General features: G+C 42.5%; 1 protein-coding gene across 1 annotated transcript in view; it reads left to right on the forward strand.

Moving 5' to 3' along the window:
* The window catches only part of WDR47 (WD repeat domain 47), a 121902-nt gene that overhangs the window by 75861 nt on the left and 24241 nt on the right, over positions 1–21800 (forward strand). The window contains exons 9-10 of the mRNA XM_030206722.1: positions 2695–2770; positions 14694–14851. Of these exons, the coding sequence (XP_030062582.1) occupies positions 2695–2770; positions 14694–14851 (234 nt within the window). The remainder of the gene's footprint in view (positions 1–2694; positions 2771–14693; positions 14852–21800) is intronic.

The raw sequence follows: 21800 nt of genomic DNA on the forward strand, positions 1-21800 counted from the left end.
TTGCAGTCTGTGTCTTCGCATGAGGAAATGGACCCAAGCGTCTCGAGAAGCCCAACGAGAGAAGCTTTTTGGGGCTCAGTCCAGTCCTTTGACATAAACATCGGTACCAGTTTTGCATAAGGACTTCCTTCAGTACATTATGCAAAGGAGCCATTGCAGCCTCTCTAGGCAGAGAAGGATAATCCAGGACCTTGAGCATCTCAGCCCTGGGCTCATCCTCAACCTCCATAGGGAAGGGAATAGCCGCAGCCATTTCCCGGACAAAGGAGGTGACATATAGACTCTCCGGTGGAGAAAGTCTCCTTTCTAGTGGAGGGGAAGGTTCAGAAGGAATCCCATAGGACTCGTTAGAAGAAAAGTACCTGGGATCCTCCTCTTCCTCCCACGAACGCTCATCTTTAGTATCGGACAAGACATCTCTCAGAGCAGTCTGAAACTGAGCGTGCCTCGTGGTGCCGAGAAGTCAACACCCGCCTGGACTCCGGTGAAGCTTCCTCCACCGACGTCAAAGGGGAGTTGACCTGGGTGGCAGCCGACACCGATGCCGCAGGAGGCACCGAGGTCGGGGACCTCACCACAGGCAAAGGGCCAGATGCCGCTGCAGAAGACGGTACGGAAGGCGCAAGCACCCCACACACCGAAGCAGATTGGCGCAGCTTACCTTCCAGAAGCTCTGGAAGCAGGGCCCTGATGCGCTTGTCAAGAGCCGCCATCGGACAAGGCTGCGGGGTCAGTAAAGGAGCTGGTGGCAGAATCTGTTGAGGCTCGGGAGCAGGTATCGGGCTGCTAGACTGATGCATCGGCACTTCCTGAATGTACTGAAGGAAGTCCTTATGCGAAACTGGTCGTTCCCTCTGTCTAATCCCGTGATCCCGAAAAAGACTGAATCCCAATATCGGATCCATGGGGAGCCTGGATTGATGAGGTTTCAGCTGCCGGGACCCCAGTAAGATGACTTTTAAGTTATGGACGGCATGCAGGAATGCGAGGGGCAGGCGAAGGACTGTTGTGGGAGTGGGAGAAGAGGTCGAGCTGGAACTCGAGTCAGAGGGAGGGCGGGAGAGGCTGGAACTCGGAGGGAGGGAGGGGGGGGCTGGAACTCGGAGGGAGGGAGGGGGGCCTGGAACTCTCAGGGGAGGGGGAAGGGAGGGGAGGGGGTGAGGGGAGAGGGGGGAGGCGGGGGAGAGAAATGCACCACCTGTAAAAAAATCATTTTGAAAAGTTGGCTCCTATGGAGAAGGGTGACCAAAATGACGAGAAGAATGAAATGACGCTTACATGAGGAAAGGCTAGAGAAGTTGAGGCTCTTTAGCTTGGAGAAGAGACAGTTGAGGAGAGATACCACAGAGGTCTATAAAATCCATGAAGTTATTGAGTGCTACATTTAAAACAAATAGGAGACATTTTTTCACTTGTATATTGTTTATTAAATTTTATATTCCACCTTCGTATAGTTAAGCTCTAGAACTTGTAGCCAGAGGATGTGGTAAAAGCAGTTAATATAGCTCTATTTAAAAAAATATTTGGACAAATCCTGAAGAAAAGTCCATAAACTATTACTAAGGTAGTCCTGAGGAAAGCCACTGCTTATCCCTGGAATCTTGCTACTTTTTGGAATCCTGTCAGGTTCTTGAGACCTGGATTGGCCACTGTCAGAAACAGGATGCTGGGCTAGATGGACCATTAATCTGACCCACTATGTCAATTCTTATGTTCTTAAGACTATATGTCATCCTGTTCTGCTTAGAGCTGTTGTGCTGTGAACCTATGGTACACTTTAATGTAGTATTGGATCAGAGTGCAACGCTCCATGTGGCCTAAGGCACTGCGAAACTGCAGTGAGGAAATTTTGCACTGTTTGTATTCTTCAAAAGTTTAATAGATTCTAACAAGACATAATATAAAGTAGTATCATACTACTACAAGTTTTAGTGGCACAAAAGGTCAGACTCAACACGGGCATGTTTCAGCGGTGATGACTGCATCAGGAGTAGTATGATCCAATTTTGCTGTCACTGAGATATATTGTAGTGAGCTTACCGTAGTCCAAACCATAATCAGTGAGACAGTATATGAAATATCAGCGTAGCTGTCCTTATCCTTTGAGTCAGTGTATGAACTATTCTACTACTACTACTACTTATTATTTCTATAGCACTGCAAGATGTATGCAACACTGAACATGTAAGAGACGGTCCCTGCTCCACGGAGCTTACAATCTAATCAAGACAGACAAACAGGACAAATAAAGAGATAAAGGAATTACTTAAGGTGGAAATGATAAAACAGACATAGGTACTGAACAAGCGGAGTTAGGAGTTATAAGTAGCCTCAAAAAGGTGGGCTTTTAGTTTAGATTTGAAGACTGGCCTGAGTTGTAGCTGTTCTTATCCTTCTCAGAAGTGTGGATCTGGGAGAAGAGAGGGATAAAGGAACATGCTACTGCTGAGTCTGACACTCCCGCCACTTGCATAACCCAGTTCCTCTGTTACTCCCATGGGAAATTCTGTAGAAAAGGTTGGATTTTTTTTTTCATCCATTTCTGTGGCTGTGGAATTTAATCACACCACAGGACCTGATATAATCTGTAGAGATTAGTGAACTCAACAAACGTACAACCTAAATGTCATATGATAAACACAATTTAATGATCTTAGACAAATACATTTATTGCTGTCTGGTTTATCTTCACAGTGCAAAGACGGATTTTGTAGTTCAGCCGATTTCCAGGGATTTTTCTGGAATTCAAACCAAGGCAAAAAGTGAAGAGGTAAGTGGGGGATTTTTAATTCTCTGAAAACAAGCAAATTAACCTTAGTCGCACACGTACCCCTATGATTGCACTTCATTTCAAATGGGTAGATTGTTTAAGGTTTTTTGCAAAGGCAGGACAGGCTTTTTCACTGCCCTTGCCAGTAGTTCCCATGGCTTACTTTTATCTGCGAGAACCATGCAGCACTATAGAACTACTGAAAATTTTTTTCTGCTATTAGCTATAAAATCCTTTGTTTTCTTCTAATTAGGTTTTAGCACTTTTTAAGCTGCATTTTTTTTTTTACATCCTCACTAACCAGCTCTCACTTCTATTTTGATATGACTGTTGCCAGCAGACTTCGTTCTGTTTCTGTGAGTCTGACGTCCAGCACGTACAACGTGCAGGACATCAGATTCAGAAACAGAACGAAGGAAGAAGAGGACCTCGGCTGGCGGGGGTTGGGGTCCCCCCGCCAGCAAAGGTAGGCGACGGCAGTGGCGGGTTGGCGGCGGGAGGGGGGGTTGAGAGGGTCGTCGGCAGGGGGGTCCAGGGCCAAATCTACGGGGGCCCAGGCCATTGGTTGCCACCAGGTAACAACACCTGCTCACAGTTACTCCTCTGCGTGCCTCCCATCAGCCAGCTGCACTACTAGACAAGTTGTGTCGGATGTTGTGATCTTATCTGCCAACACAGGACACCCTCCAGCCGCGGGCCAGCTGGCCGAGGAGGAGGCAGCAGCCGGGGACCAGCCAGCAGAGGAGAAGGAGGAGGCGGTAGCCGGGAACCAGCTGCAGTGGGAGCTGATGGAGATTGAGGCTGACGCTTGGCAGGTTCCAAATCCCCACACCCAGGAGGAGGACCTGGGGCAGCAGAAGAGCCCACCTTCTGCTGCCTGAAGGCCCAGCTGGGGAGACCAGAGCTCCAGCTGCCAGCCCCAGCCGTGTGGACCCACATTTGCAGCTCCTGCAGCAAGTTTCTGATACACAGACTGCCGTGTTGCAGGAGCTGCAGGCTCAGTACCTGATCCTGGTGCAAATGTTGGCCCTACTTCAGAGGCAGGCTGAGGAGCGCAGGCTATCACACTAAACTTCAGCATCCAAGACTATTGTTCATAACTTTTGCCAATGCTGCAGTAATGTGGTGTTTGATTTAAAAAAAAAAAAAAAAAAAAAATATATATATATATATATATATATAAGAATATAAAAGTTTAATATTGTTTGCCATACAAAGGTCTGTGTGCCCAATTTGTCCAGTATGTGTGGATACCCTGATATGCAAAGGCTGATGGGTGCTGTGGTGCCACCAGTACTACACAAGCCTGGGGAAAGGGAGACTGCTTAACCGAAGTTGGGGGAGGACATAGGCCTGGAGTCTCTTAACTCTCCCTTGTGCCAGGTTGTGGCTGTAGGCCATCATGGAATGTGGCCTTTGCAGAGTAGAATCTCTAGCCCAGATTGGCCTGTCAGGGCCTGGGGCGGGGTGGCCCCTACATTGGCTATTTGCTGGGCAAGACACCTGTCAGCGAGACGTGTGCAGGGAATGTGGCCACTGCATGCACATGTGTATCCAGACAGATCCCTGGCCCAGTTCATCACAAACATGGGGGCTAGCCAGTTAATAGCTAACTTCTTAGCTCTGCTGGGGAGGGGCTCCACTGCCAGATACCCTACACCCATCAGCTTAGGCAGTGTTGCCCGGGGGGGATATGAGGAAGGTCTGGAATGTTTCAGTTTTAAAGGAGATGAGCCTTTACTGTTGGTACAGTGACCTGGACACAACAATACAAAGAGGGTCACAGTATGGGGCAGACTGACCACCTTGCTATTGAACTCTATATCTGTCTGTGTCCTGTGCTGGAAGCATGAACTTTTGCTACAATACCTATGCTATCACCAGATATTTGGTGTTACCAAATGCTGTGATATGGGGCTGCATGATCCTAACCCTGCCTCCTCATTTAGCTTGTTTCTCCCATTTATAAAGATAATGGCAGGATCTGAATCCAATTTTGGTTCGGTCTCCTGGTGCACCTTATCCATCGTTGCCTTCCATAATTACATCTGTTCTGTGCTTGGAAGCTCAGGCCCACTCAGTAACAGCACACCTATGATGTGGCTGGCAGGGATTCCTAAGCCCCTCCAGCTGAAAACTCTCAACAACGGTCCCTCCTGCGTACCTTGCAAATAGCAGATCTTCGCCTGCAGCGAAGCAGCGACTGATAAATACTACTTGCACTAACCCCACAGCCTTCCCTCTGACATATTTCTGCCGATGCGGAAACAGGAAGTTGCATCAGTGGAAAGGCTGTGGGGCCAACATGAGCAGTGTGTTTTAGTTGCTGTTTGCTGCCGGTGAAAATCTGCTGTTTAAAAGGTATGCGGGAGAGGGGGGATGTTTGAGACACCATATGGCATGCAAGTGAGAGAAGGAGAGACCAAATCACCTGTGGGATGGGATGGGGTTCTTCTGCCCACCCATCTTTGGCCCAGGCCCACCCAAAATTGGGTGTCTGGCTACGCCCCTGCTTGGAAGGTGGGTGAATGTCTTATACATACGATTTTTATTCTTTGCTATACAATCTTTGCTAGAAAAAAGATTATTTTTATCACCAAAGCATATAGAAATAGCAAAATAAACTTAATTCCCTCCTGGAATATAAATACACAATCACTAAATATTATTCATCCTGAACAATTTGTTTTTCTCCAGCAATATCATAAATTCATCTGCAAACTCAAGAAAGCTTATAAAGGTGTGCATTTATGTCCTTGGCTGGTCTTCACATGTCTAGCAACATTTGTTTACTTATAAACCTGACAAAGGCACAAGTAGCATAGAATTCTTTTGTAACTTCCAAAATTTAGAATCTTACCATTCTCTGGGAGAATTTAGCAAGTCCCCCCCTTATATCTCTGTGTATTTGGCCACAACACCCAAAGGTATCATTGAGAGAATGAGATATCTGGAAGAACTATATGGCCAGTATGGATTTTCTAGCACTTTAATGGATGCAAGACACCCCCAGCCAGTCTCTCAAAATTAAATTGCCAATTGCAGTACCTCCTCCTGGGCTTACATAACTTACTGGGAGGAAAGGTAATGGAGAGAGCATAATTAATAAACGGGAACACCAAATACCTAATCACCTGTACAGAAACAGCAGTCCTTGATTCACAGAAGATCTTCAGTTAGACATCATCTGAATATGTTTCACAGTTAACCATTAATTAATACTGATATTAAACAAGTTGATCAAAAGCTTCACTTTCCAGGAAAGGACCACTATCCTTTCTTCATTTAGCTTCATATATTCATTTACACAGACCTCCAGTCTGTTCTTTTTTTTTTTTTTCTCTGTATGCATGTTGTTTGTTCTAGCATCATTCCTCTTCTGCTAATTAATATCTATCCTATCCTTGTTGTGTGGGTGGTAACACAATTCACAAGGGCATCTAAATTGCAATTTTAACATTAATAAAAGTTTACTTCCCAATTTCTTCAGTCCCTTCATAGTCCCACGCCATACAGTTCAAAACATAACCCATTAAGAATAATCATTAGGTAGATACAACTTCATCGACATAAAAATGCAATTCAAATAACCAGTTCCCTCCTCTGGCAAAGAGAAAAGCCATCTAGCAAATTAGAATTGTTATAATATTGTTTAAAATATATATATGCGCATACATCCATATATGCATACTCAAATATATCTATATAAAAATTATTTTATGCAATAGGAGCAGTATTCAGGTTTGGTCCACTTGTGCACATGTAAATAAAATCCTTGCTGGTGACAGTTGATCTGTCAGTCCAATTGAGGCAAGTTAAGTTCACAAGAGCACTGGAGCTTACCAAAATGACAGCAGCTAGTAATCGGTCACCAATCTTTACAGAGAGAAATTTAGTCAGTTCATGGAAAAGTGTTTTTTTCCTCAATACTCTTCATCACAAGGCTTCCAGGCTGCTTGGGCCAATTTGTGGCCTCCCAAGTTTGCACAGGAGACATTTCAGAACTGGTACCTAAAGTTCAGGGGTTTTCCAATAGCTATTATTTCCATTTCATAATTTGGACCCAGTGGAAACATAACATTTTCATTCACCAAATTCATCCCTGGATTGTTCAGTCTCCTGCCTCTCAGCCAATGTTATCATTAGCTGGGCTGAATCATTTGCCAGCTCAAAACTGCTGAGTGTGAGAAATGACTTTACCAGGAGACAATTTTTATTGGTCCTCAGGGAAGGACCTGGCAAGAACATTATAACTTCCAGTGGCTGGGCTGTTGACATGTGCAACAGACTGAGCTGGGCTGGTTTCCCAAATTTCTATCCACAGCCACCTCTGAGGGTATAGGCTGGCCCTCTTCTGATTCTGTTTCTGGTTGCCCCTAGAAAAGATCTCAAGCATAGTTTTAGTAGCCATTCTGTCTTTTGCTGCAAGAGAATGAACTATATCTTCTACCACGTTCTGCAACTCAGCTTTCAGTCGGTTTATAAAAACTGTCATAAGCTGTGATTCAGTTGTCTGGAATGTCTCATTTAATTCTGAATATGATGTAAAGGAGCGGCATACTCTTGCCAGGAAATCTTCAGCACTCTCCCCTGTACTGTGTTTGCACAAAGTTCAAGCTGCAAAAGTGGGAAATGTTTCTGTAACGGGTTCCAGTTGGACTTGCTTAAGGCCAGGGTTTTGATGTTCACTAGTGGGATCTGGCATGGTGTCATATCTTTATCTATTAATCTGTTCCTATCTATAGAATTTAGGTAGCTGCATGTAGCAGTCAATTAGGACTCCCCTATGCGGGATCAGTCATCAAATTAATATAGCCGATTTACTTGTCCTAATTACTAGGAGTCTCTTGTTCACGCAGGGATGTGGTGGGGTATGGGTGTGCTAGGGTGGGGAAGGGGGTATGTGCACAGAGAGGGTGTGGTAGTGGTGTGTTAAATAAATGCTGATCACTTATTTTCACAAAATTTTGGTCATGATGAGTCTTTGTCTGGCTCAGACCCAGCTGGTGGACGCATTGGGGGGGGGGGGGTTGCTCCTCATCTTGGTCTGCTATGGTTCCTCTTGGAGGGCCTGTTCTCTGCGCAGGGCCAGGTTATGTAGCATGCAGAAGGCCATAAAGATCTTGGCAACCTTTTCAGGGCTATAGAGAAGCACCCCTCCATAATGATCTAGACATCGGCACCTGTTTTTGAGCTGTCCGAAGGTGCGCTGTATGATGCTATGTGTGGTCCGATATCTGCTGTTGTAGTCCTCCGCTCCTGTTTGGGGGTGCCCTAGCGGGGTCATGAGCCAGATCCACTGTGGTTTTCTTCTGTCACCTGTGGGAGGAAGCACAATGAAAGATGTGTGTACCTGGTCTGGGTACCTTGTTGAGGTGGGCAGGGAACTGGGGGTTGTAGAGACACCTGGAGGAAGGCAGTGCTGAGGGTTAGCAGGTGGAGGGGGTGTGGGGTTGGTGGATCTCTGTTGCAGTTACCTAGGAGCCAGCCGCTGTTGATTGCCCCTCAGTCAAACCTTTGGTAGATTCCAAACGGAGCAACAAGAATAGACACCCAACAGGTAAAGTGGTGTAATGAAAGGTGTGTGGTCTTGAGGACAGTGAGTGTTGGGGGAGGAGGAGGGAGATACAGAGGAAGGGGTAGTTGTGGCTGGGGAGCTAGTGGGGATGGGCAAGGAGCTGAGAAGATGAGACAGAGGAGGCAAATCAGGGAATGTAAGGGTGACAAGGTTCAGACTAGGGCAAACAGACAAAAGATAACACAGCACTCAGCAACTTTTAACTTTCTCTCAAACTGACAATTCCTCCACTCTCTAACTCCACCAATTCACAAATAGATCTAAAGACAGCTTAGCTCTTACCCCAGATGCATTATATCAGGTCTAATTCCATCCCTTTTTTCCCCCCACCATGAGAAAACTGTTACTATCCGTTATGGGCTGGAGATGTTCATTCTGTGAGACCGCCCGTTATGCCTCCAAAACACCCCCTGTAGAGACATCTTACTCTAAATGAACTAGCAATTTAGACCAGTTTTCTTTTCTTTTATTACTAGCCGTTGAGCCCGTAAAAACGGGCTGGTATTGAGGTTTTCCTACCCCCGCGGTCACCACCGCTCCCCTCCCCCCCGCGAAGTCGCCACCGCTCCCCTCCCCCCCGCGAAGTCGCCACCGCTTCCCCCCCCCCCTCGAAGTCGCCGCCGCCGCCACCCCTCCACCTGGCCCGGGCCCTCTCTTCCCTTCTGAACTTGCACATCAGCTGAGCTGCCCCTTCCTTCTCTGCCTGTGTGTGTCCCGCCCTCGCTGACGTTACGTCACAGGAGGGCGGGGCCACAGGCAAAGAAGGAAGGGCTCAGTGCAGCTCAGCTGATGTGCGTTGCTGCGTTCGGCGAATGGATGTGTAAGTTCAGAAGGGAAGAGAGGGCCCGGGCCGGGTGGAGGGGTGGCGGCAGCAACCTCGGCGGCGCAGTTTCCCTCTCTGTCCCGCCCCCCCCCCCGTCATCACGTATTGATGCGGGGGCGGGACAGAGAGGGAAGTCTCTACTGCGCATTTGCGAGTGAGTCGGTCACTCGCCATTTATATGTTTGATACACTTGGGATATTTTTCTGAGAGATATTCGTCTGTGCTCTTTAGGCTATTTTTTGGATGATTTCTCTTTAGAAAATAAGCCCAATAGTGACTTAATCTTCTGACTGCCGTATAGGGCAGTACGGCACATGCTGAGGGATGAGCATCTGGTACCTAATATTCAGAGAACTCTTCATGGACTGGTATACCTTGATGGTTTTCGACTCATAAGTAACACAAATAATTAGTTGGGATGTGTCAGGAATAGCCTGTTAAGAGATATAAGATCATAATTGAACTGAGATGCCAGAAGGAAACCTGGCTAAATAACATAGAATATCAGAAGTTAGAGAGATTGGGTCTGGGAGATAGGTAAGTGGGAGTGGCAATATTGATAGGGAAGTCCTTGCAATGTAAAGTGAAGAGAGTGGTAATGGATACTGGAGGTTGCTATGTTTTGACATTTCTCTTGGCAGGGGTCTAAAATAATTGTTGCTAATCTTAACTATGCAAATGTGGTAGGCCATACTTTCCTACTGGATATAACGAAACAATGTATGGCATTGGGAAATCCCTCACTACTCTTTTAGGGGGCTTTAACATTATAATGGACCCTGTCATGGACAGACCTCCAGAGCCTAATGAACGAATGAACCCCAACAAGGATTTGCCCTTTTTATGCACCAATTTAGATGTCATGAATGTTTGACAAATTTTACATCCAATAGAAAAGGAGTACACACCCCTTTTGCTCAGGTGCATGAGGCTCTTTCTAGACTAGATTATATTTGTATGTCTAGAAGTTGGTTTGAGAGACTACAGAAGGTATAAATTGGGTCCCAAATTTTATCCAACTATACTCCAGTTTAGATAGATACAGAGAGCAGCATGGATTGTGAGCAGACTGCTAGATTGACATTCCCAAAGTAATTATTTTTTAATTCTCAATTTCATACTTGATGCAGAGGTGGGAGTCTTAATAACATTATAATGTAGCACATAAAGACAACCCGGCCTTGTTTTGGCAAGCGCTGAAGGCAATCCTGCAAGGTGATATAAATTATCTATGTGATCAAGAAGTATGAAGAACTAATCAAAAACATATTAAAACTTGAAAAAGATCTCACGCAAGAGTATAGGTGATTTGTAAGTAATTGTATCTGCTTCACAAGAAGGCAAAAAAACCAACACCTATTACAAATATAAGTGTTATTCCTTTGGGAATTAGGCAGGGAAACTGCTAGTCTGATTAAGGCAGTATATCAAGAATCTAATAAACATAAAACATAATTCACCCTTGGGTGAGACCAAATTATATAGATTTTATTTTAGACGAGCAGGGTGTCCTGATTGCTAAAAGTAAGGAAATTGCTAACCACTTTGCTAGCTTCTTTGTAAAATTATATGTGTCAGCACAATCTTTAGCTCCTGTAGAAAGTATTTTGATTTAGAGTGACTTGGGCTGCCAAAGCTTACTATTGATGAGTTAGTCCAATTGAATGCTCCCCATTGTAAAAAAGGAGGAAATCAGACAAGTTATTTGATCTCTTAAATTGCACAAAATGACGTGGCCCAGTGGCTTTTTGGGAGAATTCTATCATCTGCTGGAAGAACAATTAGGAAAACCCTTAGAACAGTGGTTCCCAAACCTGGTCCTGGAGGTACCCCAGCCAGTCAGGTTTTCAGGATTTCCACAATGAATATTCATGAGAGATTTTCATGCAGTGGAGGCAGTGCATGCAGATCTCTCTCATGAATATTCATTGTGGATATCCTGAAAACCTGACTGGCTGGGGTGTATCCAAGACCAGGTTTGGGAATCACTGCCTTAAAACCATATTTTGCTGATGTTATCAAGCAGCAGGCATTTCCAACAAAGGCAAACCAGACACTAATAACTGATCCCCAAGCCATGGAAAACCATCAGGAGTTATTACCAAAATGGCTATATACATTAGACAGCTCCAATACATCTTAAGAAAGATATCACTTTAGCCACAAAAAATTCTTATGGAAAGGGAGTCATGTTTGCTTTAACTTTAATATGCTAACATGTGCTCTGAAACAAGGATTTGGCTCTCCCCAATTTAGATCTCTATAGTAAAGCATACCATCTAGATAAGTGAGTGATTGGTTAATGGATACGGCTCATTATATCCCATCTTATGTGAGCAAGTAATAGTAAGCCACTGACCACTAGCTTTGTACTGTATGCTGCCAAGGTAGCTGTGACGAAGTTGCTTAGTTCAATTTTATGCTTGTGAAGTTGGCGGTGCAAGTGCAAGCAAATTAATCATCATGTAATGGGGTGGCTACTATTATGGGGTAATCTTAATGTTCCAGTAGAGAATACTATTAGGTTCTTTCAAAGTTAGAAGAAAGGGCTGGGAAGAGTAAAACGGGTGATATTGAAGGGAAAGTATTATGTTAGACATCTATCAACTCAGACCTACAAAACAATTTGCATATATTTATTTATTTATTTATTTTATTTATTGCAATTGTATCCCACATTATCCCACCTATTTGCAGGCTCAATGTGGCTTACATAGTTTTGTTATGACATTGTCATTCCAGAATATCAGATACAGTTAGTAGTGTGAAGAGATTAACTAGGGAAGAAAGAGGAAGTGATTGGGCGGGTGATAGTAGAAGTGGATTTTCCTAACTGGTTGGGTTGGGAGAGTGAATTAGTGGGGCACTATATCCATTCTGTTCCAGTGAATGAGCTTACAGAGGAAGCAACAGAGCATGTGAAAGAGACCTTTTTATCATCAGGTGATAGAAGCATTTAGATACCTTTTATGTATAAATTGTTGGCAGATCAGTCACCCATTACTTTAACCAAGTGGGCACTCCAAGAGATTTGGGAGTGGAAATCGCTATAGGTTTGTTATAGCATTTAGCATTAACTCCACCCACAAAATTAATTAATGGTAGTCTGAAAGATATATATATATATATTTTTTTTTTCAGGCTTATATCTCTCTTCACAGAGCACAAAACATGATGAAAGCGAGTGTGTGAAATGTGAAGAGGATGGCGCTATGCTGGGTCACCTCTTTTGGGCTTGCCCAATGGTCCAGAAATTCTAGAAAGATATCTCTTGTGTGCTACATATATGACTCCCAGTTCTCCCGCAGTTTTTATTTGCTTGTTATACTATATTGCCATACGCTGTTAAAGCAGAAAAAAAAAGACCACCTGTATTACATGTTCATTTTGGTACATAAAGAGGGGCACAATAGAACGCGAACGCCCATCTCCATGGGCGTCTATGTCCAGGAACGGGTACGTGAAGGGGCGGGACAGACAGTATTTTTTTTTAAAAATGGGCGCCCATCTTTTTTTTCGATAATATGGTTTGTGCCGGGCAAATGCATCGGATTTGTGCGGATTTGAGCTGGGCGTAATCGTTTTTCAGCGACAATGGAAACTGAAGGTGCCCAGCTCAAAAACGAACAAATCCAAAGCATTTGGTCGTGGGAGGGGCCAGGATTCGTAATGCACTGGTCCCCCTCATATGCCAGGACACCAACCGGGCGCACTAGGGGGCACGTAACAATTAAAAAAAAAAGTAAAATACCTCCCAAGTCCATAGCTCCCTTCCTTTGGGTGCTGAGCCCCTCAAATCCCCCCTAAAACCCACTACCCACAACTCTACACCATTACCATAGCCCTTATGGCTGAAGGGGGACACCTAGATGTGGGTACAGTGGTTTTGGGGGGCGGTTTAGAGGGCTCCCATTTACCAGCACAAGTGTAATAGGTGGGGGGGATGGGCCTGGGTCCACCTGGGTGAAGTCCACTGCACCCACTAACAACTGCTCCAGGGACCTGCATACTGCTGTGATGGAGCTGGGTATGGCATTTGAGGGTGGCATACAGGCTACAAAAAAAATTGTTAAAGTTTTTTTTTTTTTTTTTGGTGGGAGGGGGTTAGTGACCACTGGGGGAGTCAGGGGTGGTGATCCCCCGATTCCCTCCGGTGGTCATCTGGTCATTTAGGGCACTTTTTTGGGACTTGTTCGTGGAAAAAAAAAAGGGTACAAAAAAGTGACCCAAATTCGCGGAAAAAACGCCTTTTTTCGATTATCGGCCAAGGGCGCCCATCTCTCCTCGGCCGATAAACACGCCCCAGTCCCGCCTTCACCACGCCTCCGACACGCCCCCGTCAACTTTGTTCGTTCCCGTGACGGAGTGCAGTTGAAGACGCCCAAAATCGACTTTCGATTATACCAATTTGGGCGCCTTTGCGAGATGGGCGCCCATCTCCCGATTTGGGTCGAAATCTGGGCGCCCATCACTTTCGAAAATAAGGCCGATAGGAGCTCATTTTCAGAGAACTTAGACTTACAAAGTTCCATAGGTTGCTATGGAACTTTGTAAGTCTTAAGTTCTTTGAAAATATGCTTCCACGTATTCTTTTCAGTGGTGTCATAATACACCGCCAAATGTCAAGTAATGGCATAACTTATTTTATACAATGATGATTATGGAACGACATAGAGAAGGATGGAATCAACCACAGAGATGGATATATTTTCAAAAGATTTGGGAACCTGTGTGACTTGCTATGCAACATTGTGTTTTTAGCTGTGATTTCAATTATTAATGTATCCGCTCCTTGGATGGGGAGAGGGAGGAATAAGCACTAAGTATGGTTATCTTGGAATGGTGTAAGGAATACCACCATTCCAAATAGGTTTAGTTTTTTTAGGATGAGTTGGAGGGAGGGGGGTATAAGGGTCAGGGGTGCTAGAGGTGGAGGATAGGGGGAAGTAAGAAGTATGGGTGAGAACAATACTTAAAACAATGAAGAAATTAATGTTAATTTAGAAGATCTGAGTGTGACATGTTTGTAGTTTAATTATTTGGGATTTCATTGGAAGGCTGAGTATATTTATCAGATATTGTAGATCTGCCATTGTGCCTTATAAGTTGTTGGTTACTGATAAAAATCATTTTTAAAAAGTGGTCTGTCCATGGGATAAATTCAGTACAGAGCTTTGTTTCTCACCCTTTTCATATTGCCTGTTCTAGTAAAAATAATAATTCTAAAATATTCCCCTTTTCATGGATTGCCTCAGTTACAAACTGTATTAATCCCAAGGACTGCGTGATTCATAAAAATCTACAACATCTGGTAATGCTAAGTGAATGGAAGGTAGTAATGGAGCTGCTGCAGCACAAAACCATCACACATGGGAAGTGCAAGGCTTTTGCCTTTTCCAAAAATTTCTGGAAGAATTCTACTGACAGTAAACGTGTCATGTAACCCATTGTGTGATTGATTTGTCTGTTGTTACAGTTAAGAAGTATTTATTTACTTTTGTTTCTCTGACTTTTTACATAGGTTGAGAAATCTAAAAGTCAGTTCATTTGTCTTACTACCTTGGAAGATACACAAGCTGTCAGAGCTGTAGCTTTTCATCCGAGTGGTGCCTTGTATGCTGTTGGTTCAAATTCCAAAACTCTGAGAGTCTGTGCCTACCCAGAAGTAATTGATCCAAGGTAAGAATTTCTCTGGGCAATATTTCTAAAGTCATGCCTTCTACTTTGTCGCATTATTTTCTTTTAAAAAGATCGTTGCATTTCAACTTAAATTTTGTCCATGATTTTCTTTTTAATATGTGATATTTCATGTCCTTATCTTGGAACTGTAAAACAATATAATGTATGAGCTTTGGAGAAAGAACATTTGTAGCATTTGTAATGCTGCCCAACAAAAGCAACTGAAATCTAAAATTCTAGTTTTTGTAGGTACCAAAACAGTTACTAGAACTACACACTATAGAATAAAAGAAAGGTATTAATGTGGCCTACTGTTAGATGTATTATTTTACTGTTAACCCCAGTTATTAGTAACTAGGACTCATTGCATAAAATTGGATCTGTTCTAAAGTAGCATAAATTAGTGGTAAAATAACACATCTTAACTATAGCCTACATTGATAACTTCCCCCCCCCCCCCCCAAAAAAAAGTGTTATTTCCTCTGTAGTATAACCTTTATATTTTAACAGCTAATGAACATGAAATATTTGTACAGAAATAATTGTATGCATCTACCAGAGGATGTGGTAACAGTATATCTGGGTTTAAACAGGTTACTGGAGGAAAAGTCCATAGTCTGTTATTGAAATGGACATGGGGGAAGTCACTGCTTGACCTGGGATTGGTAGCATGGAATGTTGCTACTAATTGGGTTTCTGCCAGGTACTTTTGATCTAGACTGGCCACAGTTGGAAGCAGGATACTGGGTTAGATGGATCATTGGTCTGATCCAGTATAGCTATTCTTATGTTCTTATGTAAAGTTCTTGCATTTTCTGCCAGATTTTTCTCAGCCTATAGCAGACCCCTCACAGTTCCTCTATTCATCTTACAATCATACCCCTTCACACCCCCTTACCTTGAAGAATCTCACTGGTTACACTAGTTGTTTCCAAGGCCCCAAGTAGAGGTTGCAGAGAAATTACCTTATGTTTAGAAGGGCAGTAAAAATATTTCTATTTCAAAAATATTTTAGCGAATAAGTCAATATAGGAATTGTGATAACAGAGTTATTTTTAAATTGTAATTCCTTGGGATTGTCCAAGTTGTCTTGTTTGTAACTCATAGAACCTGATAGGTAATTGCAGTCTATAAAAACAGTAATAACAGCAGCTCACTTCCTCTCCCCAACCTAGGGTTACAGGGCATCCGGTTTTACCCGGACATGTGTTCTTTTTGAGGACACGGCCAGGCAACCAGGTAGGTTTTGCCAGCCTGCCCGTTTGTCTGGATTTATGGGCAGGCGGGCAAGCCTACTACTACTACTTATCATTTCTATAGCGCTACAAGGCATACGCAGCGCTGTACCCCATACACAAAAGACAGTCCCTGCTCAGGGAGCTTACAATCTAGATAAGACAGGTAAATAGACAGAACAATTAAGGGTCAGGGAATGAAGAGGTGAGGATAAAGGACAGGGTAAGTGAGTTAGGAGTCAAATGCAGTGGTAAAGAGGTGTGTTTTGAGTTTGGACTTGAAAATGGCTAAAGATGGGGCTAGACATACATGCTCGGGAAGTCTATTCCAGGCGTGAGGTACAGCGAGATAAAAGGAACGGAGTCTTGAATTAGCAGTAGAGGAGAAAGGGACAGATAAGAGAGATTTATCTATAGCACGGAGTACTCGAGGGGGGACGTAGGGAGAGACAAGAGTGGAGAGGTACTGGGGAGCGGCAGAGTGAATGCACTTATAGGTCAGTAGGAGAAGTTTGAATTGAATATGGAAACGGATAGGGAGCCAGTGAAGTGACTTAAGGAGAGAGCTAATGTGGGCATAGCGACTTTGGCGGAAGATGAGTCACGCAGCAGAGTTTTGGAGTGATTGAAGAGGAGAGAGGTGGCTAAGAGGGAGGCCGGCGAAACGTAGGTTACAATAATCAAGACGAGAGGTGATAAGAGTGTGGATAAGGGTTCTGGTGGAGTGCTCAGAGATGAAGGGACAGATTTTGCTAATGTTGTAGAGAAAGAAACAACAGGTTTTGGCAATCTGCTGAATGTGAGCAGAGAAGGAGAGAGAGGAGTCAAAGATGACCCCAAGGTTACTGTTACAAGAAATTATTTATTTTGGGGAAAATAGCTCTAGAGCAACTCGCCACTGCTTATAATTTAAGAGCAGGTGCTGTATTTATAAGTTTTAGGATATTAATTTCTCCACCAATCACCAAAGGTGATAATTGCAATAAATTAAATAAATTAAGTATATATAGCTTCAATATACTCAGAACACAAAGAGACCGTATTTTTAGCTTCAAAAAGGTTGATTTAATATACAATTGCACACGAGAGGTAGGTTTTAAGAAATCTTTACAGGTAATCTGTGCATAAAATAGAACAAAGTAGCAGGTAGGTTAACTTACAAGTCCTTATTACAAGCATGCTGTGGTCCAGCTGATTGATGAGCACATGTTTCAGGAGCAAGGCATCAGCAGACCCCAAAGAGAGCAGCAGGTCCCAAGAGGAGGCAGGTTTCAAGAGGAGGAGGCAGGTTTCAAGAGGGCTTCTGCAGTGAATGGATCTGAGTTGCTTGCAGCTGAAGAGAAATCTGAGTTGCTGGCAGTTGATGAGAATCTCAGTCTTGGGAAACAGCTTGTCCTTTTATATCTTGCAAGCTGCAGGAGGATATGCCATGTGGATCTTTGTCCTGGTTTCCACACGACCCTTGAGCATTTGCAAAGCATTGTGGTATCTTGGTCTCATGTCTTATGACATCACGAGACTTACAGTCTGGATTTTGCTGGCAAATGTCTTTTGATGTCCTGTTCAGTCTCTGGGGCAGATACACATTACAAGTCCTTCCTTTCTGCACATGTCTGGAAGCTGATGGGAGGGGCAGGTATACCTTTGACAAGCAAATGTCCTGTTTATGCTTCCTCTGAGTTCTTTTGTTTTATTCAGGTGGTGCCCACCTTAGTCATGCCTTTGTTAGGTGGGAGGGCAGAGGAAGCTCTTTTGTGTTTAAGTGTTTGTAGTTAACTATCCCTGCTCTCAGAAGTTCCCAGAAAAAGGAATGGAGAGAGAGGGGCTTGAAATGAAACTATTCTCTCTGCTGCCGTGTCAAATATATATTTTAAAAAGATACACAAATATATTGGTGTATATATAATCCAGCAAATATGCTACATATTTCAGTAATAAACTGATACCATTACATTCCCTCTCTTGGCTCCAAGTGAAAATAAATTTTTAATATATTGGAATGAGGAGCCATAAAATGAACTATAAAAGCTAAAATTAAAAAAACAACTCTAACCTAGTACAGTAGCATAATTTCAAAAGAACAATAGCAAAGGTACTGAACTGTTTACATGGGCATGTGTACTGGAAGAGGTGAATCTTTTAATAATGGACATTGAACAGACTGGACCGTGCAGGTATTTTCCTGCCGTCATCTACTATGTCACATCACTATGAATCTTGGAATATGTCCTTAGCTGGAATATGACTGTTATAAAGCAAAAAGACTCATCATTACTACTTTTGTTTACTCATGACTTACATTTAGGTAGCTAGGGTTAAGTTTTCTTTGGTCAGTTTCATTCAGTCAGGTGGCAGAGTATGGCTTTGCTCTGGTTTAAAATAGGATTGCAAGTACACTTTATATGACTTCAGCCACAGAAGTGCCATTTTGCTCTATTTCCAGAGACCACCTCTTTTTGTGTCACCTGCTCAGGGGCATAGGCTGCTCCCAAGTTTGTGCCACAGGATATCTTACCCAGTATGCTAGCCAAATCAATGGCATGAGAGTGCGCAATTGACCAATTTATACCACCGCAATGGGGTGGAACAATCTATTTAGTCATATTCTCAGCGTTTGACATTCCAAGGAAAAATATTCTATGAATGTTTCCCTATATTCTCTATCTCAGAGGCTAACTGAGGTATTCACAGCAGTGATAAAAGGACAGATAGTAACAAGAGTGTAAATGTGGAGCTATTATACTACTGTTTCATTAGAAACAAGAAAGACATATGTATGCAATTATCATAGTAATTTCCTAGGTTACTATTACACACAAAATAATTATTCCTATCAATCCTATGCAATAATATTTACTTAATCATTGACCAAATAAACAAAAACAGAGTCATGATATAGTACCATGAAATACTTTTCAGAGAGAAACTTTTTATTTTTCAGAGAGAAACCTTCTATGGGTAATGAGTGTGGTAAAAGGTTACCATATTTATCTGCTTTAGCAGTGTTTAATGTAGCACTTTAATAGACAATACTCATGTGTTTAATGTTGTAAAGAATTTAGAAAAGATATGTTAATTTTGCTTTGCACACAGCCAATATTTCATTCCAGAGAGAGCATTTTGCATGTACTGGCTGTGATGTATAATAAACTAAAAAGGTTAGAAACATTCCCTGTACTGATTGTACCTGATAGATCATGTAAAGAGAAACCTTTGCTCATATTTTCAAATATACACATGTGAATATATATCCTTAGATAGCAATTGGTAGAACTTTAATATATGTGAGCCGTAGCTTGAATAATAGTGAACGTGGTTTTCTTTCCTATAGCTCGTCTGCCAGTGAAAATGGTCTCTCCTTTTTTCTTTCTTTCTTGGACAATGTGAACTAATGGAGGGACTGTTAGTAGGGAGGGTCTATTAATGTCTGCTTATAGTTTCTTGGGTACCCCATAACATAAAACAAACATGTAACATGGAGACCACATGACAAACAAAGAACTCTATTAGGCCTTTAGGTCTCCGATCGTCCATTCCAGATCCAGGATTGAGCTTAACCTGCAAATAGAACACACAAAAAAAACAAAAGCAACGTACGCGGCATCCATCTTGGATTTGCCAAAGCATTTTCATTCATTTAGAACTAAGCAACAATTAGCAAAATTAATAAAGCACCAAAAAGCAGCACCTGCGGCATCCATTTGGATTACCACAGCAGTTTCATTTACTATCTCATAAGTAGAACAACATAGATCTGTTTATTTTTAAAATATCCTAGCACCATAAAAATATTAATCTCGTAAGTAGAACAGAATCAGATCTATTTATTTAGAAAAGTATCTGAGATAGCCATGTATGTATTAATTACTAGCGCCATAAAAATATTAATATCTCATAAGTAGAACTCGAACTCTGAAAAAGACAGAAAGACACTTTCACATTAATTTTAGCAGGTCACATGGCTGGTTCTGGTGGGGGGATCCCTCTCTTGTTCACAGTTCCTTCCCATAATCTTAGACCATTGTATGCGAGCAGCGTGCACTGCAGACAGGCTTTATTTTCTTAAGCTTTAGTTTCTTTTCTATAAAAATAAGCATATCTTGTCAATTCACATTAAAGCACAATATTAAGTTTCAGCTCCAGCGGGAGTTACCTATTATAAGGAGGCATTTTTAAAACTTCTTACCCAGTATTTTAGTTTCAACTCCAGTGGGAGTCACTCATCAGAAAGAAGACATTTCTAAATCCTTCAACAATATTATCAAAAACAAATTACAACAGAAGCTATCACAGAGAGACATTTTAAATCTTATACCCTCAAAAGAACAATAGAAGCTACATTTTAAATCTTTATCAGGGTTCAAAAGGTTAATAATAAAAACTTTTTCTATTTTCCTGTCCAACATATTTTTAAAAATAAGCACCTGGATTTCCCTGCCATCTGCAGAGTGGGTTATGCTGTGGAGAAGTCCAGTCCAGGCTGGATGCGTCTCCTCATGTTTAGTAGAAATTAATCTGCAGGAAGGGCTGACAGAATGTCAGTTTCTGGTCCAGCAGGACTTGCAGTTATAAGTTTCTGTTTATCTGGTGGCAAATTTCTCTTGTTATTGTTAGCTATCTGTAATATCTGCAAGGCTCCATGTGATTTTAAAATGTCACATGTTTGCTGGCGGTTTTCAGTAGCTACATACTGAGGAGCTGATTTCTTTATTAGAGGTTCCCTTCTATGGGAGCTTAGATCAGAATGCAGCCCAGGTGGTACATCTGTGTGCTGAGGTTTTGGATGCTGTGAGGGGGCCTGGGAACTAGTGGTTCTAGTTGAACCTCCTGCTACGGGTGTGGACTGTGATACTGTTACCACAGCTGAAACAGGCATGGCTGTAGCTGTATTTGGGTCTGGAGGAGCACATGGGAAACCCGTAATGGCTGACCCCTGCAAATGTGAATCCTGTACATGATCAATGTTCTCATCTATATGTGGCGTCTGCAGTGTTAATTCCCTGATTAAATGCTTCAAGTCTGGAACCTGGCTGGCTTGTATTTCTAAGGCTGAAATTTGGGTCTGCATCTGATTTTCTTGGGCTACCTGCTGTTGGACTTGCTGTTTAAGAGAATCTACTTGATAACTTAAGCAACTAGTCATTGTGATTAAGAACTCCTTTTCATTCTCTATCTGCATACATTCTCTCTCTTTGGCTAGTAATTTCTCATTCAATTCTGCATGTTCCCTTAAGGCTTTCTTATATATGGTCCACATTAACCAAGTGCATGCAGAAATTCTCTTGCTCCCTTCCTTAATTGAATATAAATCACATTTTGTTTCAATATCAGAGAGGATGGAAATATCATCAGTTACATTACGGGTCCAAGGATTAGGGCCAGAGGATTGTACGCATTGCTTAGGCAAAGTGGGGTTATCTATGTCCTTCTCAAAAGAAACTGCAAAATTGTTTTTTATTTTATGCCAGAGCATGCCTAAAGATTTGATTATGAGATACATAAAGTACATGAGTGCGTAAGTACCTAAATAAGACCAAACATCCATCCAGCACAGCATTCTGAATACCTGAAAACCTTATCAGTTTATCAATCGGAAATTTAATTAATGAAACCTGATACTCAGTTCTCTATAAAGCAGCAAAATACAAAAATATAATTTACCTATTTACCTCATTCTACTCGCACAGAATACCTGCCCATGTTCTCCACCAATT

This window comes from Microcaecilia unicolor, chromosome 6, assembly GCF_901765095.1.
Source record: "Microcaecilia unicolor chromosome 6, aMicUni1.1, whole genome shotgun sequence".
In the NCBI taxonomy this organism is placed as follows: domain Eukaryota; kingdom Metazoa; phylum Chordata; class Amphibia; order Gymnophiona; family Siphonopidae; genus Microcaecilia; species Microcaecilia unicolor.